Source organism: Sarcophilus harrisii, chromosome 3 (genome assembly GCF_902635505.1).
Source record: "Sarcophilus harrisii chromosome 3, mSarHar1.11, whole genome shotgun sequence".
Classification (NCBI taxonomy): domain Eukaryota; kingdom Metazoa; phylum Chordata; class Mammalia; order Dasyuromorphia; family Dasyuridae; genus Sarcophilus; species Sarcophilus harrisii.
In genome coordinates this window covers 220722827-220744599 of record NC_045428.1, presented here as the reverse complement: position 1 = coordinate 220744599, position 21773 = coordinate 220722827, and the positions used below count along the sequence as shown (strand labels likewise).

General features: G+C 36.1%; 1 protein-coding gene across 1 annotated transcript in view; it reads left to right on the top strand.

Annotated features, from left to right (window-relative positions):
- Positions 1–2769: 2769 nt before the first annotated feature.
- The window catches only part of LOC100914901 (radial spoke head 1 homolog), a 49588-nt gene continuing 30584 nt past the window's right edge, over positions 2770–21773 (top strand). The window contains exons 1-3 of the mRNA XM_031959086.1: positions 2770–3097; positions 21104–21217; positions 21568–21673. Of these exons, the coding sequence (XP_031814946.1) occupies positions 3041–3097; positions 21104–21217; positions 21568–21673 (277 nt within the window). The 5' untranslated portion in view covers positions 2770–3040. The remainder of the gene's footprint in view (positions 3098–21103; positions 21218–21567; positions 21674–21773) is intronic.

Genomic DNA, 21773 nt, shown 5'->3' with positions numbered 1-21773 from the left:
AATCCTCATTGGATTTTGCTGAGAGGAAATTTAAGCCAGAACAAAAGACAGGCTAAGAAGACCCACTTAGGAACTGTCCAAATTCCTGTCTGTATGGTGCAAACCTGGCAGCAATAATGCCTAAGCCCTTTGGAATTCTAAAACCTCTCTATTCCTTCATATACTAAAATAACCTAAATCATATTAGGCTAGGGCAGCTAGATGACACAGTGGATAGACCTTCTGACCTGAAATCTTTCTGAGTTCAAATCCAACCCTGATATTTAGTTTTGTGACCCTAGACAAGTCCTTTAAGCCTATTTATCTCAGTTTCCTCATCTCTAAAATGAACTGAAGAAGGAAATGGCAAATCACTCCCATATCTTTGCCAAGAAAATCCCATATAGAGTCACAAAGACTCAGAAACCATTGAAACCACTGAAAAATAATAAATAATCTTGGTTGCCATAACAATTTGATAGTTCATATTGGAATTTCATTCTACTAAAAGTTCTACATCATTTTTCTCATGAATTGTTTTCCAGCCATCCTCTTATACTTATGAGTTATTTTTCTTAAGATTCTCAATCTTCACTTCTAGGTGAATTTTTTAAAAAAATTTTTTCTAGTTCTATAATAAAAGCCTTTAATAGTCCATTATATGGATGATCCTTCTTATAGGGAACACTAATTTTAAATCCCAATTAAGTGTAACGTTATTATTCCTCTCAAAAAAAATTGACTTATTATTTTATAGCTGGCTTTTGTTAGCTGAATGTGATAGCTTTAACTAAAGCCCAGTTAGATATTCACAGAACCATACCCTAACTGAGAATGATTTGTATTAGGAGATCATTTCCTAGATATGATCTAGGAGAGCAATTCCTAATTACCAAATAATGAGATTATAGCAGGGGTCCTCAAACTTTTTAAATAGGGAGCCAGTTCACTGTCCCTCAGACTGTTGGAGGGCCAAACTATAATAAAAACAAAAACTTTGTTTTGTGGGCCTTTAAATAAAGAAACTTCATAGCCCTGGGTGAGGCGGATAAGCATCCTCAGCTGCTGCATCTGGCCCGCGGGCCATAGTTTGAGGACCCCTGGATTATAGGCACCAAATTTTGGGGTTTGGTGATGTGAAGAATTCACAATGATCATCCTCTTTGGCAAAAAGCATATTTATTTAGGAGAAGAGGATACAAACAAAATGAAGAGATACAATAGATGCCAGGAGTGGCAAATATTAAATAGAGATGATAGAGCATATAATTAGCAAGGAAAAGATGGCATGTGTCATGGGCAGGTTTATAGGGGAAATTTAACCGCAGGTATTTGACATAACTTAAATTTCTGACCATACATAACAAGGTGACCTCCACAGAGAATGGGACTGTGAAGCTAAACTGATGTCTATCAGTGCCCTTCTCTATCTTTTCCAGGCTCCAGTCTCTCTTTACCAACTGTACCCAGTTACTCAGGACCTCAAGATGGTTTGACTGATTCAGATGAAATAAGCTCAATAGACATTAGCAAGAAGCAACATCTTTCAATAAGGGATTTGGATCCACAGAGCACTATACCAGCTCATTTTGTGCAAACTACCTCACTTAAATAGAATTCACACAAAGGTCAGGACATCAGCCTCATGATGTCATTGGTACTCTTCAAAAACAAAGAATCCACAACAAACAGCAGCCAAGATTATAAGGTAGAAACTATTTGGTGAAAATAATGGACTACTTTAGAACAGAAATGCCAGATCCAAAAAAGGGTCCAGTGGACCCAATAGAGATGGTTTGATCAGCAAAGACTAGACTTAAAGGCAGCAAGAAGTATTATTACACTATAATCTGCCCTTCCACATATATCAGACATATATCAATATTATCCTTATGCAAATTCATTCCCCCTATTGATGCTTTGTATATTTGTGTGCCCTAGGTTTATGAAAGGAGTATTCTATTGCAAATCTTTTTACTACACCAAATATTTGAAATAATTGTGTTTTCCAAATGAGGAAAAACATAATTACATCAGCAGGGGTTTGTGAACTATTGTTTTGAGAAGTTACCGACCTACAGAGTAGGTAGGTACAGAATCTAGGTAGCTATTTTGGGGACTCTACTTATGTCATGTTAACTACATATAAAATAATGTTCAGAATCAAGAACTCCCTACTCTGGGTGGAGTACTCTGACCCACATCTAGAGAAAGTTTTTAGTTCAGGATATCAAGTTTTAGTATGGACATTAACAAATGAGAACGTCCAAAAGTAGAGCAAACAAGTGACATAACTGGAGACTCTGCCATGGATGATGAACCGAATGAAGGTTCTGGGAATAGCAGAAAAATAGATCAAGATAACTGTCTTGAAATATTTTGAAGAGCTATGTTATGGGGAAGATGGATTAAATTTGTTTTGCTTGATTCCAGCAAACTAAGAAAAATGGTTGGAAGTTACAAAAGACAGATTTAGGTGCCACTTAAGAACAATTTCATAGCTTAGATCTATTTCAAAGTGGAAGGGGTTGCTTTGGGAGACACTGAATTCACAATCACTTCTGACGGGGGGGGGGGGAAGGGGGGAGTGTCAAAAAGAACCTGTGTCCACTCTAAGAATCTGTTTTATTGCCGAATTCTATGATTATACACGTTCCCGACTCCTCTGCGCATTCCAGTTCTCTATTTAGCTTCCTCCGGGACTGGCAGAAAAACAAGACCTGGTCTCCGTTGCTATGGGTTGCTATACCAACCGCTGCACGCTCAGCATTGCTTCCTCCCAAGCAAACATTCTCCCTCCCCACCCCCCTTTGTATCCTTTGTTCTTCTTCAGATTCTCAACTAAAGTCACACTCCCCCCTTCCCCTTCCTCCACTCCCCCTCCACCTCTACTCTTCTTTCTCCCCTGGGAAAGGAGATCCTAAGGTTGGGGGTGACTACTTGAGGGCTGGAGAAGGGGAAGGTGTGCACTAGCGCATCTCTTCTTGGTGCTTGTTGATGGAAAAACTGCTGTCCGAAGTGACTAAACCCCTCCAGACGTGCTTGTGGTGGTGGTGAAGAAATGTCTGATGACGATTCTGATGAACTTGAGGAGGAGGAGAACTTGTTTCGTCTCGGGGTGAGGATGAAGATTGTGGATTCGGGGTGCGGGAAGCGGCTGAAGGGCAGAGAAGGAGAGGGTGACTTCAGCCATGGACAGTATCGACAACCTTCTCCTCCGGGATGCTCTCTCTCTCTTTGCTTGGTTTATTAACAGTGTGAATAATAAGGTTCAAAGAGTTCTGTTCTGGTTTACTTACTTTCAACCTTTCCGAAAATTACCGTTTTCTTTAGTAGAACATCATACTTTGCCCACCTCCCTGTGTGTGGGTCAAGGATCTTTTTTTATTCTCTCTATATCTGTCTAGCCTTCATTCCCTCCTCCCTCTTTCTTGATCTATTATGGATCTCAATGGGTTCAATTGATGGTGTAGTGCAGTGGGGCAAGTGTTGAATTTTCCCGCTGAGTTGAAAGTCTAGAGAAACGAGGGGGAAAGGTTAGAAACTGAATCAGCCCCTTGAGACTGAACCTTTCTAGTCCTCTCAGTGAAAGGCAAATAAATAATAGTGTCTATAACATCCATTTAACCATGAGTTTCTCCATAGATGACGTCTGAGATTCCTTTAAGATCTGGATCTGTGCGACTCTGACTCTATGCCGGATAGTCATACATATACATAAATAAATAGGAATACAGACTGGATCTATGATTGACTACATTCTATCAATAAAGGTGGACACCTTTTCTGCAGTTTAATAGTCTTAGAGGTTGCCTAGAGCACTGTGAGGCTGTTACTAGCCAAAGGTCATCTAGTATGTTAGCGGTAGAACTTGGAACCAGATTTTCCAGGTTTTGAAGTCATTTCTTTATCCCATGCTTCTTTTCCCTCTCCTGAGCTTCAGTCCCACATTTCCAACTCCCTCCTAGATATCTACATCTGGCATTTTAAGCTCATTATACTCTCCTCACCCCCCTTATTAATTTCTTCCCTATGTCTGTTGAGACTATTATCCTTTTCACTCAGGTTTGCACTCCCCAGTCTCCATTCTTCATTTTAAATTACTTCCATGTTCAATCATTTGCTGAATCTGGCATTCTATCTCAATAACCCTCAGATCAGTCCCCTTCTCCTCAAGGTGTTGTAAATGACTCCCAACTGGTCTATTCCCCTCTATCTCTTCTAGGACTCTGCTCAAAACCTTCAGTGGAGATTTTTTTTTTTTTTTTTGCCCCTTGTATAAAAAAACAAACTCATCCCAGTATTTAAAACTTTTCACTATCTGGTTCCAGTCTACTTTTGAATTCTCCTTTCTAGCCAAAATGACTTACTCATTGTTTCCAAAACTCTTGAACATAGTCTCTTATCTTAGCGTTTCTGCACTGTCCCCTAATCCTAGAACACATTCCCTCCCAATTTTTTATTAATTTTCATAGTCTTAGGTATCATCTCAATGGGAAACTTCTGATAGCTCTAAGTGTGTGTGTGCTGGTTGTGGTATTTGCTGTTATATTTACTTATTTAAGTGCTTTATTTCCATAAAGTCTTTGAAAGGCAGGCACAATTTATGCTTTCATCTGTCTCTCAGTAACACACACTATGCTTTGAACTTAGTAGGTTCTTGATTGATTTTGCTTGGGTCAGGGCTTTTGTCTTGTACCCTCCTTAGAGGGGAAAATTTGAGGGGAGGGGAGCAGAGGAGGTGGATTCTGGAAAGGGATAGCTGTAGGATGGAGAAGAGCCAAAGGTTAGGAAAAGTGTTTTCCTAAGTCTGTCATAGGAACACATTTTGCAAATATTTCCCTTTCCTCTCTACCTATCCCAGCTAAAATCCCAAGGGATCTAGTTTGTCGACACATCCATAACTGCAGTAGAAACAAATGCCAGGACTTTGTGACTGATGAGTGGTATAATGTACAAGATTCAGCTTTTAGAATCCCTTTTGACTTTTGATTTCTCCGAAATTACAGTGATTACTAGCCCATTCATTTCCTCTTTTTGTCTTTTCTCTAATTGCTTTCCAATCCCTCCTTCCTATTTCTTCTAAATACTTATCATTTTAAATATTCATCTTCCTTTCTCTCTTCATTCTTTCTCATTGATCTCCTGCCCCCTAACAAATCTCCAGAAAAAAGCTATATATCACTGTCGATTCATCTTCCAGATACTTTCTTGTAATTCTATTGTTTTTAAAATAGCATTTTATTTTTTTCCCAATTATATGTCAAGACAACCTCTTCCCTCTTATTAAAATGGTCATGCCATCATAGTCTTTCCATTATACAAGCAATATTTGTCATTCAACGTTTTTCATTATACTTTTCCAATAATATTTCCTCCTCCCTTTTTTAGTGCTTTAACGTTTATGAAGCACTCTTTTTATAACACTCCAAATATCATGATATTTTAGAGATGAGCAAACTGATACTGAAGGTTAAGTGATTTGCCCTATCTGTTCTAGGGTTTAGCACAATGCTATTATCTGGCAGCTTCTTTACTGATGCTGTCTGGTACTTTCTAAATTCTTGTTGACTTGAATTCACAAATTAAGACATGTCAGAGGTATGGTTTAACCCCACTTTTCCTAAATCCCAAACTGAAGACCACTACTTAAAGCTCTTCCCCTTCACAAATTATGCTTTAAGTTGAAAGCATATTGGACATGGACACGGTGAAAATTAAAATTGTCCAACCTATAATTAAAAAGACTGAGGCAGAACTCAGAGCCAATGGTACTTTATTAAAGGGTCCATAGTTCCCTCTAATGAAGTGAACCTCAGATCTTCTTTTATCATCTAAGATGTCCCCTCTTTCTAGGGCACTAGTTTATTAACCTGGATATTTTAAAAATACAGAATCTCATTGCTTAACATATAACCCATGAGGTAAAATAAGCAAAAATTATATGTCAGCAGGTCCTGAATTGGGTGAAGCAAGGAATATCTCCACTGACTAAGGGTTCTAAGATGAATTGGGTTCCTCTTTAGATTAGATAGGAGGATATTTTACAAGCTATACCTATACTCCAAGAACATATTAGGAAGGAAGAGGAGAAAGACTTTCCATACCAGGATACTGCCCTACCCATGTTTGGTTTGGTCATGAAATTTGAGCAAAAAGGGATGGAGGTATCTTGGTTGACATTCTTGCACAAGTAATCTCTGGTAACCAAGCAAAGAACATTATATTAAAGTTTGAGGCCTATTATATCTATTAGAATCTATATTCTTGAAGTCAGGAGGACCTAAGTTCAAATCTGACCTCAGACACTAAACACTTCCTAGTTATGTGACCCTGGGCAAGTCACTTACCCCCAATTGCCTTAGCAAAAAAAAAAAAAAAAAAGAATCTATATTCTTAGGTGACTTATACAAAATATGGATTAATACACTCCTTATTCTTGTATCTACTATTAGGTGATTTAGATATGTATTACTATATGATTATATTAAAATAATAACTAACATTGATTATCTCTTATAAAATCATAATGAACTGACTAATACTGATTAAAAGGCATCTTCAATGAATCATTTCTCTCACACAGAAAATAGGTTCAATTACAGCTTCTTTTCCCTAATTTATAAAAGAGGAGCAATTCTCTCACCATTTAACCTCAAACATTAAAGCACTATATGAATGTTATTTTTTTTGTATGAGAATTATAAATGCATTCCTTGCCTCCTTTACTACTAGGCAAAGACCATTCAAGAGGACCTTGTATAGTCAGTAAATAAGCACTTATTAATTGCTTACTATGTGCTAGGCATTATATTAAGCACTAGATAAAAAGAAAGGCAGAGAGGATTCCTGTTCTCAAGAAACTTAGAGTTTTATTAATAAAGGAAACAATATACAAACAACTATTTAGAAACAAGATATATATAAAATGGATTGAAAATAATTAACTAGGGAACATGTTAGCATTAAAGAGAATCAGGAAAAGTTTCTTGTTGAAAATGGGATTTTAGATAAAACTAAGCCATTTCCAGACTTCTTTCTACTTACATTTTATGATTATGAATTCTGATAGGATTCAAGGAGAACGTTCATATGTATCATCTTCCCCATATAAGAAAGCAAATAGTTTATCCTTTTTTAATCCTTTTTCATTGTAATGTGTATTTACTTTTTTGTTTCTCTTAAATTTAATTTTTGAACTTCTATGGTTTTATGAAGCATCTTATCTTTTCATCAGAAATGCTTAGAAATCTTTTTCATTAAGGATCCATTTTTTTCTGTCTGAAGGATTATACTCAAATTTTGTTGGATAAATTATTCTTGACTATAAATCAATATATCTGTAATCATCTAGATTATCATATTTCACCATTACATCACTGTGGTGGTTGATAAATTTTGTAATTCTGACTGTGGCTCTTTGGTAATTGAATTCTTTCTTTTTGACTGCTTGTAGTATTTTCTTCTTTGACCTCTGGATTTTGACCATAAAGGTTTTAGAAATTTTCTTTTTTGGGATTTTTTTCAGGAGATTAAGGATATTCAGTAGTTTCAATAGCATCTAACTCTTCATGATCTCATTTTGGATTTTTTTGCCAAGAATATTGAAGTAGTTTGCTATTTCTTTCTCTAGCTCATTTGACAGATGAGAAAACTGAGGTAATGAGTGACTTTTCCAGGGGCACCCAGCTAGTAACTGTTGAAGGCTAGATTTGAACTTAGGAAAATGAGTCTTTCTGACCCAGGTCCAGGATGGAGATGGGGACTAGGGTCTATCTATTGTGCCATTTAGCTTCCTATAGGTGAAAGATAAATGCTTACCTATTTCCATTTTTCCATCTGATTCTAAGAAATATGAGCAATTTTTTTTTACTTTTTAGAATATTCCTTGAAATATAATGTCTAAGTCATATTAATCCAATGATTTTTTGGTACATATGAGAAGTTTAATTTTTAATTTTTAAAAATTTTTATTTTCAAAATATATGCATAATTCTCAAAATTCACCCTTGCAAAACCTTGTGTTCCAAATTTTTTCCCTCCCTTCCTTGCACCCCCTCCTTTAGACAGAAATAATCCAACATAGGTTAAATATTTGCAATTCTTCTATACATATTTCCATAATTATCATGCTACAGAAGAAAAATCAGCTCAAAGGGGTGGGGGGGATGAGAAAGAAACAAAAAGCAAGCAAACAACAACAAAAAAGGAAAAAATACTATGATGTGATCCACACTTAGTTCCCATAGTCCTCTCTCTGGATGCAGATTGCTCTCTCCATCACAAGTCTATGAGAATTGGCCTGAATCACTTCATTGCTGAAAAGAACCATGTCAATCAGAATTAATCATTTCATAATATTGTCGTTGCCATGTACAACGATCACCTGATTCCGCTTACTTCACTCAGCATCAATTCATGTAAGTCTCTCCAGGTTTCTCTGAAATCAACCTGCTGATCATTTCTTACAAAACAATAATATTCCATAACATTCATATATCATAACTTATTCAGTCATTCTCCAACTAATGGGCATCCATTCAGTTTCCAGTTTCTTGATACTACAAAAAGGGCTGTCACAAACATTTTTGCATATATAGGTCCCTTTTCCTCCTTTAAGATCTCTCTGGGATATAAGCCCAGTAAAAACACTTCTGGGTCAAAGTATATACACAGTTTGATAACTCTTTGGGCTTAGTTCCATATTGCCTCACTGAAAAAATTAGAGTAGTTAGAGGCAGCTAGGTGGCAGCTAAGTAGCACAGTGGATAGAGCACCAGCCCTGAAGTCAGGTGGACCTGAGTTCAAATCTGGTTTCAGACACTCAATACCTCCTAGCTGTGTGACCCTGGGCAAGTCATTTAACCCCAATTGCCTCAGCAAAAAAAAAAAAAAAGAGTAGTTGATCAGTGAAATAGATTAGAGTCACGTCAATAACTATAGTAATCTAGTGTATGATAAATCCAAAGATCCCAGCTTTTTGGATAAGAATTCATTATTTGACAAAAATTGCTGGTAAACTGGAAGTTAATATGCAGAAACTAGACACTGACCCACATCTAACACCTTATACCAAGATAAGATCAAAATGGGTTCATGATTTAAACATAGTGATATTTTAAGCAAATTAGAAGAACATTCAATAGTTTACCTCTCAGATCTGTGGAGAAGGAAGGAATTTGTGACCAAAAAAGAACATCTATTACACAAAATAGATGTAAAATATCAAAGGACATATGTAGGAAGCAAAGAAAATAAGCATTCAAATTCCAAGGCAAATGGTTTTGATAACTGCTGTTTATAATATAATTTTAGGTCTGGTACAGCTAAGCCACTTTCATTTTCATTTTTTTTTCCATTAATTTCCTTGAAATTCTTGACCTTTTGTTCTTCCGGATGAATTTTGTTACTTTTTTTTTTTAGCTTTGTAAAACAATTTCATGAGAGTTTGATTAGAATGGCATTGGATAAGTAGGTTAATTTAGATAGAATTGTCAGTTTTATTATATTGGTTCAGCCTATTCATGAGCACAGGATATTCTCCCATTTTATTAGATCTGATTTTATTTGTGTGGAAAGTGTTTTGTAGCTGTGTTCATATAATTCCTGACTTTGTCTTGACAAGTAGATTCCCAAATATTTTATATTATCTACATTTATTTTAAATGGAATTTCTTTTTATATCTCTTGCTGCAAGGTTGGCAATATATAGAAATGCTGATGATTTATGTGGATGATTTATTTTGTATCTTGCAATTTTGCTAAAGTTAATTGTTGCTAGTAATTTTTAGTTGATTTTCTAGCATTCTCTATCATATCATCTGCAAAGAGTGATAATTTGGTTCCTCATTACCTACTTAATTCCCTTAACTTTTTTCTTCTCTTATTGCTAAAGCTTATATTTCTAATACAATATTGAATAGTAATAGTAATAGTGATAGTAGGTAACCTTTGTTTCACTCCTGATCTTATTGGGAATAGTTCTAGTTCAACCCCTTTTCATATGATGATTACTGATGGCTTTAAATAGATGCTACTTATAATTTTAAGGAAAATTCCACTTATTCCTATGCTCTCTGGTGTTTTTAATAGGAATAGGTGTTGGATTTTATAAAAAAAATTTCTGCATCTATTGAGATAATCATATGATTTTTGTTAGTTTGGTTATTGATATAGTCAATTATGCTAATGGTTTTCATAATATGCAGCCTTGCATTCCTGCTATAAATTCTACTTGGTCATAGTGTGTTATTCTGGAGATGATTTTCTGTAATCTCTTTGCTAATATTTAAGATTTTTGCATTAATATTCATCAGGGAAATTGGTCAGTAATTTTCTTTGTTTTAACCCTACCTTTTCTTCCTTATGTCTTTTAATTAGTTCTATTTTTGTTTTTTCTTGATCTAATATCAGGATCACTACCCCTGCTTTTTTTTTTACTTCAGCCAAAACATAGTAGATTTTGCTGTAGTCTTTTACCTTTATTCTGAATTTCTTGTAAACAACATATTGTAGGATTCTGACTTTTAATTCAGGCTTGGTATCCACTTCCATTTTATGGGAGAGTTCATACCATTTCCATTCACAATTAAAATTATTAACTCTGTATTTCCCACCATCTTATTTTTCCCAAGTTGTACTTTTCTCTTTCCTTTCCCCTTTCCCCTCCTATTTCCCTATCAAGTAAGACAAATTTCTTTATCAAACTAAATATTTCTGATATCCTCCCTTTGAGACAAATCCAATGTAATTAAAGTTCATACAATGCTCATCCCTCTCCCTTTTTTCCCTCAATTGTAATAAATCTTTTTTGCCTCTTCATGTGATGTAATTTACCACATTTTACCCCCCCCCCCTTTCCTCTTCTTCCATAGTTTTTTCTTTTCCTTTTTTATGTTTCTCAAGAGTTCTGTATTTGAAGATCAAATTTTCTGCTCAGCTCTGGTCTTTTCATCAAAAGTAAATGAAATTCACCTATTTCATTGGATATCCATCTCCCCTCCTGAAAAATAAAGCTTAATTTTGCTGAATAATTGATTCTTGGCTGCAGTTCAAGCTCCTTTGCCCTTTGGAATATCATATCCCAGTTCCTTCAATCCTTTCAAGTTTTCAGCTGCTAGGTCCTAGGCAAACCTGATTGTGACCCCTCAATATTGGAATTGTTTCTTTCTGATTCTTGCAGTATTTTCTTCTTGATCTGATAATTTTTAAATTTAGCTCCAATATTCCTTGAAATATTCATTTTGGGGTCTTTCAGATGGTGACTGATGGATTCTTTCAATGGCTATTTTAGGATTCAGATATATATATATATATATCTAGGATATCAGGTCTGTTTTCTTTGATGATTTCTTGAAAGATGTTATCTAAGTTGTTGTTTTTTTCATCATGGTTTTCAGGTAATCCAATAATTCTTAGATTGTTTCTGCTGGTCTATATTCCAGATCAGTTGTTTTTATGACGAGGTATTTTACATTCTCTTCTATTTTTTCATTCTTTGGAGTTTTGTTTGACTGATTCTTGATATCTCTTTGAGTCATTCACTTCCATTTGTTCAATTATAATTTTTAGTGAATAATTTTCTTCAGTTAGCTTTTTTATCCCCTTTTGCATTTGGCCAACTGAACTTTTAAATGAATTGTTTTGTTCATTGGATTTTTTTTTCCATTTCTCCAATTCTATTTTTTGGGAAGTTGTTCTCTTTTTCCATTTTGCCAATTCTGTTTTCCAAGAAGTTGTATTCTTTTTTCCATATCATCAAATCTATTTTTTAAGGAGTTTTCTTCAGATGATTTGTTTTCTCTTCTGAACTCTCCTGCAAAGTTTTTGTTTCCTTTCCCCTTTTTCTTCTAACTCTCTTTTAAAGTCCTTTTTGAATTTTTCCAAGAGAGCCTTTTGAATTAGAGACCAACTCATACCACCTTTTGCTGCTTCATCTGGAGATGTTTTGCCTTTAGGATCCTCAGGGTTTGAGGTTTGTTCTTTATCTCCAGAATGATTATCTATGGTCAGAGCTCTTTTTGGCTTTTTTGCTTGTTTTCAAAGGTTGAGATCTGGGCAAATGGTAGATTGTCCCAAGCTTCCTCTATAGGTGACAGCAGCTTCATACTGTCCTGGGGCTGAGGCTGCTGCTTCCTTTTTCTGCTGGGTAGACACCAAGTTCTGAGTTATGTGGGGCTAAGGGGTTCACTATTTGCCTTCTGTAGTTACATTGATAGGCTCACAACTAGCTTGCTGATCCCCTGGCTTCTGAACCAGGACAGAATAGCCAACACCACTATATTTTGGCTAAGAACTTCCCTAGTAGATTTCCCCAGTGCACAGAGGCTTCTCTTCCCTGGGTCCCTACACTGCTGTGTTGGGCTCCCTGTCTGATACAGACCTTCAAATATCTTCTGTTGGAAATTTGTTACACTCCAAATATTTGTGGGTTCTGTCACTCCAAGTCACCTTCAGAGGCTTGAACTGGTGTTGATCTGAGGGAAGCCAGGAAGAGCTCAAAGTCCTATGTACTATCCGCCATTTTGCCTTTCATTTTTACTGATATTTTATATTTTCTTTCTTTCTTTTTCCTTTATTCTTTTGACATTCTTTTATTATTTGTTTTTTTCTCACATCATCATTGGCTTCTATTTGGTCACTTTTAATTTTCAGGGAGCAGGTTGCTTGGGCAAAGTTTTGTTTGCGCCATCATGTTAATTCCCTTTCCAATTCTTTATTCTATAACTTTCATTTCTTTACATTTTTTCTCTCTAGCATTCTCTTACTTCATTTTTTAAAAAATTAATTCTTGCTTCATCTTCTCAAGAAGTTCTAATTGAATTTGTTCCCTTAAATGCAATTCATACATGTCAAGACTTAACCTAATGATGCCACTGGTCTTCTTCAAAAATGAAGGTTGAACTTAACACTTTTTAGATGTGTGACCCTAGACAAGTCACTTAATTCCAATTGCCTCAGCAAGAAGAAGAAGAAGAAGAAGAAGATCGAATAACAAGTTGAATTTAATTGCTAGTCTGTGTTTTTCTTGGAAGTTTTGCTTGTTAAATAATTTTCTTCTTTTGAGCTTGTGTCTTGAGCATCCTTGTTCCCACCATAGCTTTGTAGAATGGAATTTATTTTTCTGGCCTATTTTCTGCCTTCAGACTTAATGTTAGATCCAGGCTTTGGGTACTTCTGGAGGAAATATCTGGTCTAGTTGCTTCTTTTTTTTTTTTTCTGAGATAATTGGGATTAAGTGATTTGCCCAGGGTCACACAGCTAGGAAGAGTTAAGTATCTGAGGTCAGATTTGAACTCAAGTCCTCCTGACTTCAGAGTTGGTGTTCTATTCACTGCACCACCTACCTGCCTCTCCCCCTCCCCACCCCCCCTCTGCCCTGTTGCTTCTTTCTTGGGATATTGAGCGTTGTATTATTTCAGTATCTTAAGGCCAGCTCAGTCTGGTGACCTGAAAGTTTCAATGCTTCCAAAACAGTCTAATCTAGGGCAAAATCTAAGTGATGTCCCCTAATCTGACCTCTGCAAATTCCCAACCTAAGCAAATAGACTACTGCTAGACTTAGCCACTATCAGTGATCTGGTTCAAAGTGACAGAACTATTGATATAGGATTTCTGTGGTAATTCCTCTACAGGTTTCAGAATGAAATGAACATTGTTCCAGACTCCTACACATAATCCTTTCCCCATTGTCTCTTGTCTACTTATTTCAATCTGGGATAGACAAGTGATTCACTATGAGATTTTCTTGGATTTTCCCATCAGGATTCAAACTAATGCAATTTCTAGATTAGAGGAATTATTGGGTTTTTTGGGGGGGTGAGCTCATTGTACTTTTTTATGCTATTCTTCTCCCTGTAAAGCATTTTAGTGATTCTTAATTTATCCTAAAACGAGGGTCTGTATAATAAATACCAATATTTTACAAATGTTGTACGAGTCTCCATTCTCTAAAGAAAGTCACTCAAAGGGCAATAGAGATGTGATTGATGTGCATAAGGTATAACATATAACAAAAAACTCTGAAAGAAGTACCAGAGTAAAGAATGTATGTGATAGCAAGAGCAGTGGTCCCAAGGAGAAATTGAGAAATGGAAAGTTCTTGTGCTCTACTGGTATTCTTTCAAAATCAAGCAAAACAGGTGAAGGCTCTCATCACAAAAGGCAGGTCTCCTTTGGTAATTGTATGGAAGGACACAGACAGGGATCATTTCCAGAATGGGCAGACTAGAGAGAACATCTACATTAATGTGATTGCTTCTCCTTTTGAGTATTTGAATGATCTTTCAGTTGTATGTAAGATGAATATGAGGGAAGAAAAATAGGGCTTGTTTTGCATACTTCTTTCAAATTATAATACAGAAATTCTCATGCTTAATACATAATTAGACCTGTAGTCAAACCTGTACATGAACACGTTTGTGTTCATCTATAAATCTAATTTGTTAACTGTATTGTGCTTCCCCAATAAGCATTTTCTACTCAAAAGTATGTCTAATCTGATCAATTTTGGAAGTTCCTTCTAAATTTGCAGATCCTTGGAGTAACAAGAACATGAATGGAAAAGATGAAGCTCCAGAAAATGGTGGGATCATGGATACTAAGCCATAGATCTGGAATAATCTTTAAGAGAAAGATATTCATAACATTCAAAAGGTTTGCTAAACTAGAAGCTGACAAATTCAAATGTTAGGTTTTTAGCCTCCACATCTATACAAAATGGGCAAAATTAAGTATCCCTATAAACCAACCTTCCTGCCTAAACACTTTCAACTTAAAAATTATGATTTCTTGATACATATTATGTCTTGATACAAGACAACCCAACAAGATTAGAGTTCCCTTGATCGATGTTATGGGTTTGGTAAAAGAATTCACACATTCAGTCTCCAAGTTAAGGGGCAAAGATTTATTACATTGCCTGACAGTGGGTTAAAGTTCTAAAGGAGTTTTTAACAAGAGGCAGAAGCAAGGAGATAAGTGTGATGCAACTATAGCAACCTAAAGTTTCAAGGGAATCTAGCAAAGAGTCAGAATCAAGAAGATAACTTTAAGGGAAAGAAAAACAAAGATCAGGTTGATATGCTAATATTATGATTTAGAGATATGATTGTGGAGGGGTAGTAATGTGATGTTTGTCACTAAATGATGGCAGGGCACCAAAAGTTGGGGTTCTGGCATGTGATGAATTCACCATGGCCATTTTCTTTGGCAAAAGATAAATTTATTTAAGGGAGTAAGTTATTTAAGGGTGTAAGGGATACAGTAGACAAGTAGCAAGAGCAGTGGTCCCAAGGAGAAATTGAGAAATGGAAAGTTCTTGTGCTCTACTGGTATTCTTTCAAAATCAAGCAAAACACCTGTTGATAAACACCTCTCACCACAAAAGGCAGGTCTCCTTTGGTAATGTTCTCTCTAGTCTGCCCATTCTGGAAGTGACCCCTGTCTGTGTCCTTCCATACAATTACCAAACTTTGGTAAACATATGAAAGACAAGTTCCTCAGTGAAAATCACAATTACCCAGTAGAAAAGAAGCATCTCCTGAGGTTAGGGCATACCCTTTGCTGGCAGGCTAAATCCTGAAGGCACTTAGCATCCTAAAAGCTATAAGGAAGAGAAGTGGGGTTGGGAAGCTTAGTGGAGTTAGGGGAGATGCCACATGGCATGGGGGAAGCAGAAAGGGGAAATTTAGCAAAAAATCAGGGACAAAAAGATAAATCTATAGGAAAAGTTAGAGAGACCAGAGGGTTATGTTACTTATTTGCTAATTTTATGGCTTATAGGTAGGTTTGAGGGGTGGTCTATTCATTATTGTTTCAGGAACTTGGTTATCACTGACCAACAGATTCTAAGTATATTATTATATTCTTAAGGCCAAGAGACTTTAGAATCATTGACAGATTATTAGAACAATAGTACTCTAAGGTCAGGGCACCTCAGGATTACTGCTATATTTCCCCTAGAAATTGTACTCTATAAGTAGGGATGGGGTAGTTCCCAACATTGAGTTCTCCAGCTTACTGACCAAAGAAATCAGTATTGAATTACTGCTATTGGCCAGCATTGCTGGTAGAACTCCCAAGGTCAGCTAGTCTTAGGGTTTCTCAGGCCTTGTTACTTTTTCAGTCTCTTCAAAAGTAAAATTGGATTATTCTAAAGAGGGAAGAATCCTTTCTGTTAGTATTTTTGTAATCTAAAGGTCAGCATCAGTAATTCCAGGGACTTTTCAGTTGGGAGGAAATCCCTCTATGTTTTTTTGGTCAAACCCTTAATGAAGGTTTAAAATTACTTACATTTCAATTTATAGTTTGAAAAATTACAAACAAGCTAGACTATTGGAAGAGAGTACAAGTACAGTTTAAGGATTTGAATCTGATGCCTTTAGTATTAAAGTTCTTTTTATTTAGTCATGAAAAAAATTCAGATTTGATACATTCAAAAAGTTGAGAAAAATGATTATTAATAACCAACGATTTGTGGAGTTCATCCCTTTCTCTAAAGTCTGGATTTCAAAAGTTCAGTCTTTACAAAGGACTCCTGAAGGACATTACAAATAATGAGGTTGGACTAATCACCACTGGATTGGTTGGATATCCCATCGAGGTAGGGAAGCCATTGTGCCCTACTCAGGTTTGGGTGGGAATGATTTCTTTGGATGGATTGCCCAAGGCTGGAGGTAACTTAGAAGTAAATGACATAATCAAAGTTCATTTGAATAGGTCAGCCCCTCAATGTAAAATTCATTCTCTCATTAATTGTTAACCAAATAGTGTTAATTGCTTTCTTCAGGAATACTCCTCTTCCAGTGGGCATATAAGCCATGAATCTGCTACCATGATTATCTTTGTCTAAGAGAAAGAGAGCCGAATGACCATATGAGGCTCAGAGGTTAAATGACTTATCCATGATTAATGAGAGGAAGAAGAGAAGGGGCAGAGGGAAAAAAAATCAACCTTCTACTATGTGCCAGGAACTATGCTTTACAAATATTTTCTTATTTGAGTCTCACAACACTTCTGTGAGATAGATGATGTTGTTATCCCTATTTTATAATTGAGACAACTGAGTCAAAGAGAGATTAAATGATTTGCCCATGGTCCCACAGCTAATGAATGTTTGAGGCTAGATTTGAATTCATTTCTACTTATCTACAGGTCTAGTGCTATATATATTTTGCCACAGGAATATTAAATGTCAGAGGAAGATTTTAGACCCAGGTTTTCCTGATTATAATTTCAATACACAATCCATTATGCTATCCTGCTTCTTTTACTTTATTCTTTGGGTTTCCTCACTGTAAGAAATGGATGTATTTAGTTTCCACACTGTAGTATTCTCCTTGGTTTTTCTGGAGGTCTCGGGGGAAGCCTTCTTTTCAGCAGATTAATCATAAGAATAGCCAGATATTAAAGTCCAAAGTCCAAATTCTTTATTATCTCCTTGCCTGGGGCTGGGCAGCTTTCTGGAGAGCCTTTCAGACACCCACCCCTTGGTCTCGGTGTGGGGAGCAGGAGACCAGCCCCCATGGTGATCTGAGGTGAAGTGAATGAATCTGGCTCTGAGTCTGAGTCCCACCCTGGCTGAGTTTGTCCCAGTTTATATGTTCTATTCTGAGTATAAACCAATTATTATATCACTAGGAAACCATTATTTGTTGTAAGATTAAATCAATCATACTGAATTTAAAGAACTATTAATCACCATGTAAACTAGATAACCATTGTCTCATCAATTCCACTGACTTAATACCTTGTAAGAGCCCTTGTTTCAGAGTTTTGGCCCACAACATCCCCCGCTTTCTTTTGTTTTAGAACATAGATGGTCATGCCCTCCCTGACTTCTCAAGGAGGTGAGAACCCCAAAAAGGAGGTGATAGTGCCTTCCCTGACTCCTCAAAAAAGGGGTGAAAACACCAAAAGAGGAGGTGATCACATCCTCCCTGATGTCTCAGGAAGGGAAATGAAAGCACCAAAGGAAATGGGGAATCAAACCAGATTAGTGGGTTTCTGAAGGGTCTCACTTGAAACAGGTATACATAAATCCATCAACATGGGAGATATTACATCAGCATGAGGAATTATACATGTCAATAAGTCCTAGAAATAGTCCAAAACCAATCTGTTGTCCATTACTTCATGTATCAGGGAATCCAATGATTCCTGCGGGTTTTGAAGTTCTGCAACAGTCTTATCAACAATTTTTTATCTCAAGGAATCCAATGATTCTTGTGGGTTTTCAAGTTCTTTATCAGTCTTATCAACAGTTTTTCATTTCAGGGAATCCAGTGATTCCTGTTGGTTTTGAAGTTCTATAACTCATTATCTCATTATCAGCCATGCTCTTTCACTGTCAGATGTTTCTTAGGTCTTCTCCTTTGTTTTGAGATTTTTTTCTCTTTTTCTGTCTCTCTCCAGGTGCTCGTTGGCACCCATCTGATTCCTTCTCCATCTGTAGAGATACAAGCAAACTCTCTCCCCCAAGCAGTGAACCTATCTGGTCCCTTCCATTCACCACTTTCTGGATCTCTTCACATCACCTGATGATTATCTAAAAATAGTGGAGCTGTTCACACTGGACACTGCCCTTTCCGGTGGGTTATAAAACCCGTTAGCTGGAGCTAATGCATCTTTATCAAAAATTTAAAAATTAATGTTATAGAGAGCTAAATTTAGAAGTTCTCTAGGGTTACCTGTGACTCCCCCTTTCTTTTGTTTTTGGAGGAGCATCAAGATGTCTCTGTTTCTCCTCTCTACTATTGCCTGACCTTAAGGATTAAAAGGTATGTCAGTGGTGTATAAAATCTTATACTATGCACTAAAGAGTGCAAAATGTTTAGAAGTATATGCAGGTCTACACTATAAAAATTAAAGTGGAGAAATGAAATTTAGGGATGGAGGTTATCTGGCCCAAAAGAATGTAAGAATGTAAGCTCCTTAGGTAATTAGAGCTGGTGTTGAAAAGAATCTTTTATATTCTTTGCCCCTAGCTTTCCACTGCTACCTTCCCTTTCTAGAATGGAAGTTCCTTGAGGGCAGGGACTGTATTTAGTGAGAAGCACCCTACTTAAGTATTTGATAAACTAGGCTTTCTTACCTCATTTTCTTTAAAGAAACTGTACTTTAAAAACCCCAGCCAATGGGGAAAGGAGCCAGGGGATTGGGAAGAGGAGTTTTTATTGGAATAAAAAAGAGAATGCCCTTTGCCTCTGTGTGTGTGTGTGTGTGTGTGTGTGTGTGTGTGTGTGTGTGTCTTTCTAAAAATACTCTTTTTGTGTCAGAGACTGAGCACTTTTTTCTCATAAGAAAAAAAAAAGAAACTTTTTCCTACACTCATACTCGGACTTCTGATTGTTTTAGTGATTGCTACTGTTTCACACCTCACTGATTGTACTTTGATTATGTGTTGGGTATAGTCTTATCTCTTTCACAAAGTAATGGATTTCACTAACCATGTTTTATAATGTTCCAAGGATTATTGTGCTTGTTGTTTTGTTCAGTCATTTCAGTTTTGTCCAACACTTCATGATTCCATTTGCAGTTTTCTTAGAAAAGATGATGGAGTGGTTTGCCATTTCCTTCTCCATCTGAGGCAAATAAGATTAAGGGACTTGGTCAGGTTCACATGGGTAGTAAGTATAGGAGGTCATTTAAATTCAGGAAGATGAGTGTGTGAGACTCCAGACCTGGGGATCTTTCCACTGTGCTACCTTGTCCCACTGTGATTAGTACAATAGTATCTTTTAATGGAGTAATTTTATCTTTTTGTTCTAGAGGAAGTAGCAGAACTAATAGTCACATCCAGGTTCTATAACTCCATACCCAGTGTACTTTCCTTCACTATATCTCTTAAATTCTATGATGTTAGCCAGCACCTTAAATGAACCTAGATCTCTCTGTTCTGTATCTTATTTAAAGTCAATATTAAATGAGTAATTGAACAAATTATCTATGTGGTTGTGCATATCATATAATTTTTTTATAATTCATTTTATACATGAAGTCTTGTAAAATTTTTATGAGCATATGGGAAACTCCACTGCAGAAAGTATTCAGTTCTGCCTTTTGTTTTCTTGTGCCACAGTTCCCTTTAATTGTCCTGACTCATTTCCCTAAATTGCCCTGCCTCAGTTTCCCTAAATTGTTTTGCCTCAGTTTCTCTAATTTGTTCTGCCTCAGTTTTTTGAATTGTTTTGTCTCAATCCCCCTAGTTGCAACCCCCCCTTTTCTGTTCATTAGGACTGAGATAATTAGGGCTATAGCTGGCTACTCTGACATTCCAAAAGAGTCATAAAACTCCAGATGTTCTATTTCAGATACCTAATTGGTATCTTCTACATCTATCTCTCCAGACTTCCTGGCTCTAGTTAGACATATCCTTTCTCCCAGTTTATCAGAATTTATGGTCTTACCCCCTAATCTGTCAGAACCAGATTGATGGAAATTCCGCCCCCCCCTCAGTGTTCTGACTCCACCCCTGCCCTGATGGCCTAAGAGCCACAGATATAAAAACTATTGGAAATTCATATTCCTTGCTGAATGCTTTGAGACGTCAGCCCTGGGACCAAATGAATACTTTGGTCCCAGAAAATCTCTCCCTCTCAGAAATCCAAATAAAATAATTAAATATTAAATTTAATTAAATAAAAAACTCTAATCTCTAGCTTGCCTCAGTTTCTCCAGCATTACAGTTTGATTAAGTCAGACGCTTTCATGAAAACAGTAAATAATAGACATAGGAAGAGCTTATAAATTCACTATACTTCAATTGTACAACTGCTCTCAGAAAAGAAACTGATATCAACTCTCTTAAGTTTTATTGTGCGTTCAACACATTATCTCCTGTCTGGGTAAAAACTTGGTCTTCGTTTCTAACTATAAATGAAGAGTCTAAGAAATGAAGAACTTTATTTAAAATAAAAGGAATTTCAGCCATCAATGAGCATGTGGAAAAGATATTTAGGGGAACAGGGGAGCTTTCTGAGAGTCCCTGAAATTATACATTACTCATAAGGCCAGCTCTGTCAATATCTCATATGTTTGATATTTGTTAAAATTCCTTTTAATATCTTGATTTTCACAGATTTATATGTTTAATAAATCAGTTCACTTTATCTAATTTCTTCAGGAGTATGAAGGAGAACGCAATGAGGCAGGTGAACGACATGGATTTGGGAAAGCAATATTGCCCAATGGGGATAAGTATGAAGGACAATATGAATATGGCAAAAGACATGGTCAGGTAAGAATAAATGTGTTAAGTGAATTTTTCTTCTAAAAATTACATCTATACTGTAGCTTACACTTTTTTATATGTTTCAAAACAGGTGTGTACCGTATGTACTGAGCACATCACAGAATGAGAATTATCCAAAGTCCGTTCATTTTAATATGTGTTTTGGTTTGTAAACAAAATTATAGTAATTTCTTGTACATTTTTGGAAAATAATTGTATAAGAGCTTATGTATCAATTTCTAGATATACTGTGTAAATAAAAGTTTCATCTACACAAAAAATTAAATAAAATTATATCTAGATTTTTTTCAGGGTACATTTTAACTTACGAATAATAAGAAAAAATTATGTTTCAGGGGATCTACAAATTTAAGAATGGTTGTCAATACATTGGACAATATCAAGAAAATAAAAAACATGGTCATGGCGTTTTTTTCTATGCAGATGGATCAAAATATGAAGGTAAAATTGTACCATAAATTAAATATTCAACAAAATAAAACTAGTTTGTTTTTTCTTTTGCTGACTGAGCTTATTGATGAATATTAAAGTTCATGAGGGA